At 33.0% G+C, this 8,817-nt stretch overlaps 1 protein-coding gene across 1 annotated transcript; it reads left to right on the top strand.

Moving 5' to 3' along the window:
* The first annotated feature begins 2,614 nt into the window (after positions 1-2,614).
* Positions 2,615-8,381, top strand: LOC21404602 (probable aldo-keto reductase 2). The gene is made up of 5 exons (XM_024172759.1): positions 2,615-2,922; positions 3,034-3,237; positions 4,865-5,037; positions 5,156-5,258; positions 7,811-8,381. Exons 1-5 carry the CDS (start codon positions 2,710-2,712, stop codon positions 8,141-8,143), a joined length of 1,026 nt encoding a protein of 341 aa, XP_024028527.1. The 5' UTR covers positions 2,615-2,709; the 3' UTR covers positions 8,144-8,381.
* The last annotated feature ends 436 nt before the right edge of the window (positions 8,382-8,817 follow it).

Genomic DNA, 8,817 nt, shown 5'->3' with positions numbered 1-8,817 from the left:
TATCAATTTTATTTTTGAAGGAATTGATATGAATGATTAATACACATTGGTCTTGTCTATTCTAGGATCCATTTTTATAATAATACCAAAAAATGACAAATATAATTCTAAAATTTTATGGTATCTCACTATCTCCCTTTATTATCTAAACTTTCAATGTAGCTTTAATATCTTTGTACAATTCCCACATTTTATTCTCTCATTTTTCATTCAATTTTAATTAATTCAAATTACTGTATTATATTTTATAAATGCTCTTATTTTTCAATTTAAACTTCGAAACTGATCTTCCATTTTCTTTTTCTCAAATGGCTCTTATGTTATATCACGATCTTTTTATGTTGACCTTAATCTTAAAAAGTAAAAAAGCGACAATGCACTTCTTCGTCCGTACTCGACCTTTGAACACCTTTTTTTCTTCTTTTTCTTTTTTACTTTTTTACTTTTTTACTTTTGACCTTTTCTGATTTTTTTTATTCTTTTTAAGTATTGTTTTCTCTTTAACCAAGGATCGTTTCATAGTTTAATTAATTGTTATAATGTATCTTTTTCCTTCACTTAGTAGCTTTTAAACTAATTTTTTTCATACGTCTCTACTTTTTTCTTTTTTTTTTATTCTCCTTGATGCCAAAGACTCCTGTGCAGTTTTTTTTCTTATGTCCTTATCTGCAATATTCTTTCCTCGCTCACTCCTATAAATTTTTTCTTTTCAAATATATCCTTACTTAATTTTTTTCTATGCAATCCTTATTGTATGAAAAGCGATCCTTATAAACATCTTTTTTCCTATTTGGCCCAATTTTTTCTCAAACTTGTGTCTCTTTCTAAACAATTTTTTAGACTACCTTTGAACTATTATTTTCTTATAAAAACCTTTTCTCTCATTTGCTCTAGTAGCGATGTTTCTCTCAATTATGTCCCTATTTAGTTTTTCTTATGTGGCACTCTCAATTACTTTTTTTTTTTCATATGTACCTCCTAATTAATCTTATGTATGATTTGCTCGCCAATTTTTTTTATACATGTTCTGATTGTACATAAGTATTGTTTAATCAAAACCCACGTTTTGATTACAACTCCTTTTTCCTTTGCTTTTTATGTTTTTCCTTTCCTAATTTCTTTTCGCTTTTTTCCCTTTTCTTTTACCTTTTTGCTTTCCTTTTGCAAATGACACCTCTACAATATAATTGTTTTATGATGTGCTTATTTGAAATGCTCTTTTTTCACGCTTTACTCCTACTAATGTAAGTTCTTTCAAATGTGTCCCTACATAATTTTGTATTTTTTTCTACAAAATCTCCTCTTCAATTTATTTATTCCTTTTGATTAAACTTCTTTGAAATACTTTTTTGTTCCACGATTTCTCGTATTAAAGTATCTTTTACAAATGTGTACCAACTTTTTTTTTTCTTTTTTGTGTAAGCCGTTATACGAAAAGTGATCCTTATAAAGCTTTTTCCTTAATGGCCCCAAAAAATATTTTTTCCTCAATTGCGTCTTTTGTTAAACAGTTTTCTCATGCAATTTTTTCAACTATTATTTTCTCATAAATACCTTTTGTCCAATGTGTTTCTATTGAGGCGTTTTTTTCTTATGATGGATGGTTAATATACACACACACATACATATGTATATTATTTTTAAATATAAAACAAGATTTTAAGGAACAAAAAATGAACACAGCCTTTTATCTTATTAAAGAGAAAAATATGATTAGATATATATATCTGTGCATAAATTTCTTATCCTCTTATTATTTTACTAAATAACAGTGCAAATACCATTTTCTTTAAAATCTTAATATCTACAACTTTTTTGAAAAGTCAGGAAATTGACGTAAAATATTGCGGTCAAAGAAGAGTTTATGTACTTTAGACAAAACATAGCGGTGGCAAGGTAAAAAACACTAAAAGTTGAGATATGCTCCATTTGTTTTGAGAGTTCTGGACCATAGTTATTAGTTCACAATAGTATTTTTCTCTCCCTGTTAAAGTATAAAACTATTGTTGGCTCATCTCCTAACAGTTTAAGTTTTTAGGATGAATTGGTAAACTAACATGGTATCAGAGCGGGAGGTCCCGAATTCAAACCCCGTAATTGCACTATTTATTCTCATTTAAAATTATCATCATATGTTGGGTTTTTAATATATCTCGGACTTAAATATTCACATGTTATGATTTTCAATTAATTTATCTACACGATTGTTTATTGTCCAGTCCACGCATGAGAGAGAGTGTTAAAGTATAAAACTATTGTTAGCACACCTCCTAACAATTTAAACTTTTAGAATGGATTAATAAACTAAGACTTTCAAAAAATTTAAATTTTAAAAATAAGAATAATAAACTATAATTCTAAACACACTTTAACTTTAAAAGTACCACTCATAAATAGTGGACACTATAACGAGTTTCAAAAAGATATATAAAGAAATTATGTTAATTTACCAAATAAATGAATAACCCCACGAGTCACATGGCGTCGCTGATATCAAGAAGCCAACGGCTACCCCACGTTTTTTTCTAATTTTTTATTTTTTTTTTCCCCTCAAACTTTCTTATAAATACTGGCAATAGCTCACAATCCCTTGTCACTATTTGTTTCATCCGTCGCTGCTATCTCTTACCTTCCAAAACACAATTTAGCCTAATCGGATAGTTCATAATACACTATAAATAGCCTCTATCCGGTCAGGTTTTGGACAAAATGGCGACGGTGAGAAGGATCAAACTTGGGTCGCAAGGTCTTGATGTCTCAGCTCAGGGACTAGGCTGCATGAGCATGTCGGCCTTCTACGGTGCTCCGAAGCCTGAACCCGACATGATCAAGCTCATCCACCACGCCGTCGACTCCGGTGTTACCTTCCTCGACACCTCTGACCTCTATGGACCATTCACCAACGAGATCCTTCTTGGAAAGGTACTAAATTTTTTTCTTTTTTTTTTTGTTTTTTTTTTTTTTTTTCGCTTTCGAGGATTTGAACTTTAGACCTCAATGTGAAAGTCCAGATCATGACTACCTATTATGCAGGCACTAAAAGGGGGAGTGAGAGAGAAAGTTCAGCTGGCTACTAAATTTGGCGTCTATGTTCATGACGATGGCCAGTTTGAGGTGAAGGGAGACCCTGCATATGTGCGGGCTGCCTGCGAGGCCAGCCTAAAGCGGCTTGACATCGATTGCATTGATCTCTATTACCAGCATCGCATCGATAGTCGTGTGCCCATTGAAGTCACGGTTTGATTGTTTCTTTCTTCATTTTTTATTTATTTATTTATTTACATGAGATTTATTGTCAGTTCATTTCAGCCATACCTTTTGAGTTTTGACTGTATAAGCTAGAAAAATTTTCTGTTTATATTTGTTCACTTGATCCAGTTTGTTAATTGGGCTCTAATGAAATCGGCCAGGTACTGATGGCTGTGATTGATCTTGGAGGCACATTTTCTGTTCATATCTTTTAGTAAAATATGGCCTTTTTTTTCTCTATTTATTTGCATTAATTCTCACTGAAAGTACTCTTTTGGAAAAGGTAATTGATTTGGGAATAAAATGCTGACCAACAGATATTAACAAAAATTAATCCATAAACCAAACGTCCCTTTTGTATGTCATCTCAATAGAATATGTGTTCCTCAATAAATCGTATAGTTAAAAAATTAATCCAACAGCTAGCTATAAGACTCAATAGAATATGTGGCCCTCAATAAATCGTATAGTTAAAAAATTAATCCAACAGCTAGCTATAAGACTCAATAGAATATGTGGCCCTCAATAAATCGTATAGTTAAAAAATTAATCCAACAGCTATAAGAATTATTGATAGTGAAAAAGCTTCCTACCATCAAAATTTCTTAACTGGAGAGTTTTACGTGGTAGAATTTACTAGTTGTTAAAAGAATTTGCTGATTTGAATATATATATATATATATATATATATATATTGTCATTACAGATTACTGTAACCAAGAACATGGACCATGTGCGGGTGGGAGCACGTTCCCTCTTTTGCTTTTATTATATCAAATTTCAAACAGTGCCCCCACGAATTTTTTTTTTTTTTTGAAAGGCCCCCACTACAATTTTTTTCTTTTTCTTAACAAAAAGGCCCCCACTATAATTTTAACAAGGCCCCCCTGGTACAACACTATTTCCCTAATCTTCCATCAAAACTCTAAAGCACTACAACACTATTTCCCTTTATAATTTCTTACCATCTAATATATACTAATCACTTCTATTTGATCCTCTCGGCCCCTTTTCTCAAAATACCTACCCCATTCATATTAGTTCTGTTTCTATTTTGCCTCATCTTCCTTCGTTTCATTAAGAGATTGCTTATTATGTTTGTATTCAAATATAAAATATTTTGAAAAAAGTAGTGTCACAAACCTTTCAAAGAAAGCAAAATCAAAATGTGAAAACCTATCCCAGGACGATCGCAAAATGTTTTGCTTGATATAATTTTATAACTTATCATAATGGAAACTTATTTTCATTTTTATCCTATAGCATAATGTTTTTACTTCGGCCTCGTTCATTTCACCGATTCGAGTTTTTAATTTTCAGTTTCTACAGTAAAAACTTTCAAAAAATATCACATCTAACTTTTTCTGTTACAGTAAAAACTCTCAAAAAATATCACATTTCAACTCAAATTAAAAACTCGAATTCATAAAGTGAACGAGGCCTCATTTATGCCCTTTCTAAAGTGAAGTCATGAATCCTTCACTGACACTCTTGACAGATAGTCAAGTTCGTTTAACGTAGCTTTACATGCTTATAGTGTAATTACTACTGACATGTTTCTTTCTTTCTTTCTTTCTTCTTTTATTTATTTTATTTTATTTTATTCTTTTTGAAGATTGGTGAGCTGAAGAAGCTAGTAGAAGAGGGTAAAATAAAGTACATTGGATTATCAGAAGCCTCAGCTTCAACAATAAGAAGAGCGCATGCTGTTCATCCAATAACAGTTGTGCAATTAGAGTGGTCTTTATGGGCAAGAGATGTTGAGGAAGAAATTATTCCTACATGCAGGTTAGGCTAATTATTGGAAATTATGTGTTCATATTTTTAATTAGTAGTTAATTATTCTGCATTTATGAAACTAATAATCATGATAATAATGAGGATTATGTCCTTTTTTAATTTTCAGGGAATTGGGTATTGGTATTGTTGCATACAGCCCTCTAGGAAGAGGATTCATGTCATCTGGACCTAAGATTGTTGAAAAGATGTCTGATGATGATTATCGAAAGGTTTGTTTATTTATTTATAATTTTTCTTTTGCATAAAGCTTAGTTAGCCCTTACAGTCTCACTATGCTAATACATCATTATATGTTACTTGTTAATGATGGCAGTTTTTTCCGTTAAAACTAGGACGCGTTAGTTTATATATCTTTTTTTTATCCTCCACGCTGCCTGGTTTGGGAAACAGATCAAACTTTCCTAAATGAATAAAATATTTCTTGAACTTCAAAACTGTTATTTACCATGGTGCATGACCATGTCTAGCCCCATGCGTGTTACTAGGAATGTAAATGGGGCGGGGCTTTATCCGCTGCCCCGAATAGATCTTGAAACCCCGTCCCGCCCCCTTTATAAAAGGGGTGGGGACGGGCTAGAAATTAGTCGGGGCAACGACGCCCCGACATGACCCGCCTGCCCCCCCTCACCCGTCTTTTTTTTTTTTACAATACAACTCTCTTTAACACTACGTCGTTGATCCATCACCGGAGTTCTCATTCCCTCACATACAAGTACTGGGGTAAGGCCTTGGGATGATTGCTTTGCTTCCCATCTAACCTCCATTATTTCCACCCTCTTACGCAACATTGCCAACTCCTCATCCCTTCTTGATATGTCGGTGGAGTGAAAATAAGTCGACTTTTTTTACAAACTGGAATTGCTCACGAATAGGGCCGGAGCATTCTGCCTTTCCCAATGATCTTGTAAGCACATCATCCATCCCCTGAGATTGAAACTTTCCATATGACTTTTTTTTAGCATATTGGTCCTACAAAATTAAGATAAAAAATATTATAAGTTTGCCGACATATTTCCTATTGATCCATCAAATATTAAAAAGAAAAAGCAATAAGTCAAAATTAATTTTTCGATCTCTTCGTATTCTGAAATTTTGTAAGTTTTGTCCTTTTTTTTCGTATGAACTGTCATAAAGTGGCTCGATTTGACTTCTCAGTAGTGTTATACATTCACATCTGCATTCAATTAAAATGTATATTAAAGATTGTAATGCAAACAAAAAATAATTAATACAATGACAAAAGTAATTGAAGACGTACAAAATATTCCTCTGCTTTTCTATATCACCCACGACCATTTCCATGTGGGTACTTGTACGCTCCTCTTCTTTTAGAGAGAGAGGCGGTTTAGGGTTTAGGGACGGTTGAGAGAGAGAGTGATAGAGAAAGATAGAGAGAGCGGCACGACGGGCGGAGAGAGAGAAACAGCGGCGCGACGAGAGGCTGGGTCGATGACGGAGGAGCGACGGACAGAGTTCTACTGAGGTCGCGAAGAAGGAGAGAGAGAGAGAGGGAGAGAGAGAGAGAGAGAGCATGAGGGTTATAAGGGATCTGGGTTTGTTTAAAGTTAAAATTTCAGACATCGCTTCCAGATAAGACGACAATTTTGCATAAAACTATCATTAAATGTTAAAGTTTTGACGATGTTGTTTTAGAAAACCGTCTTCTAAGATTTTGCGCCAACTGGTTCACTTTTTGTCAGTTATATAGACAAGAATTAAATATAACATTTTTTTGTTGTGCTTTTTTTATTAGTCAGTTAATAAAGAGAATTTCTAAGCAAATAGAATACTACAATAGCTTAGCGCTTCATTTATTAGTGTTGTATAACAAATCTATACGCTTCCATACTTTGCTTAGACCATCTCTAATGCAAATGTTAATACTAATTGTATATTTAATATTAAAAATATGATATGGTATGCTATTTGTATTTTTACTTCAATGCAAAATGCTATTTGAAATGCTAAAATTACTGTTTTCCATAATTATTAAGCTTTGAAAATTGTAAAAGTAAACTTTTATTTTTAAAATATGGGACTTTCTCTTATGTTTCCTCTTTTTTGGGAGCACTATTATTCTCTGCTTATCAGCCGTTAGATCCGTATTAAATCAGGTCAAAAGTCAAATCAAATTGAAAAACTAATACAGATCTGACTACTGATAAGCAGGGAACACCGGTATTCCCAAAAAAGATGGAACACTAGAGAAATTTTCGTAAAATAATTAGAAAATGTAAAAGTTACAATGATTGCATGAAAAAGTAAACATTTCAACTAACATAGCAATCAAATGTAAAATTTCTTATATGCTATACTTGGTGGGATATTTGCTATGAAATATAGCATATGAGAAATTTAGTACAATAAATAGCATTGAATTGGAAAGTGTTTTGTGCACTCAAAAGCTAAAAATTTACAATTAGCATATTAATTATAGCATAGTGGAGATGCTCTTACACTCTAAACTTATGGTTCATTTGTGTTTTTCAAAACTACGATGAAACATTCTTCCCGTTCATTTCACCGATTCGAGTTTAGAATTCGAGTTTTGCTACAGTAAAAAGCTCTCAGAAACAGTTACATCTAACTTTTTTACTACAGTAAAAAGCTCTCACATAAAGTCGTATCTCAATTCGAATTAAAAACTCGAATCAGTAAACTAAACGGGCCCTCACTCCCTTTTAAAAGTACTTATGATAAATTCTTTGTTAAAGCCATTGCCACTACTTTTGTACTGCTAATATATGAATGCTTAGTGCAGACTCTACCAAGATTTCAGCCTGAAAACCTCCAACATAATCAAAAGATATTTGAGCAAGTGAATGAAATTGCCTCCAGAAAAGGATGTACCCCGTCTCAGCTGGCATTGGCCTGGGTTTACCACCAAGGAAATGATGTTTGTCCCATCCCTGGAACCACTAAGATTGAGAATTTTAACCAAAACGTTGCTGCCTTGTCCGTGAAACTGACACCAGAAGAAAAAGTCGAGCTCGAATCTTTGGCTTTGGCTATAAGAGGTGACAGGTATGATGATTCCTCAGTTACTTGGAAGAATTCTGAAACTCCGCCATTATCTTCATGGAAAGTTGAGTGAAGACGCTGCATTATGTCTCCACGTTTGATATGTGTTGTTACTTTCTCCTTGTGGCTCAAGACCCCTTTTGGGAACTTTGTCTTGAAGTGTGTTTCGTTATGTACTCTTTAGATTTTCTTTATGTTTTATGATCAAATAATATATGTGAAGCGAGTGTGTGAAGATGTTGTTACTGCTATTCACAAAATTAACACGCGATTAAGTTTGGCCCCTGGTAAAAGTTTAAGGTTTTTTCACTTGTGTACAACTTTTATTATGAATGGAATCACGCCAAATTTATATCGGTTCTTTTCTTAGGGGTATGGTCTATCCGTGTACCTAGGTGATTGTTTCTCTTAAAAGGGTGTGCCCCTTATTTTATTGTTTGGAACAAGGATCTGTGTCATGATTCGGATCATAATTCATGACTCGCTACAGTACTGTTTTCTCTCACAAAAAAACATACATAAATCGAGAATAGTTCCGAATCATGATTCTAAATTCATGAATCAAACATTAGAGTGTTTTCTCTCACAAAGACCGAACCGTTTTGGCGATTTAGAAAAATTCATATTTGAATAAACCATTATGTATAAGGAGATCAGACTGAGCACAAGTTTAAAATATCGTGTGTTTGACACAATTACTCATTTTATGTTTTAATGTATTCATTGCATTTTTAATTTCATATTTTG

Source organism: Morus notabilis, unplaced genomic scaffold (genome assembly GCF_000414095.1).
Source record: "Morus notabilis unplaced genomic scaffold, ASM41409v2 Scaffold63, whole genome shotgun sequence".
NCBI lineage: Eukaryota > Viridiplantae > Streptophyta > Magnoliopsida > Rosales > Moraceae > Morus > Morus notabilis.
The sequence above is the reverse complement of the archived record's forward strand: the minus strand, read 5'-3'. Positions and strand labels throughout refer to the sequence as shown.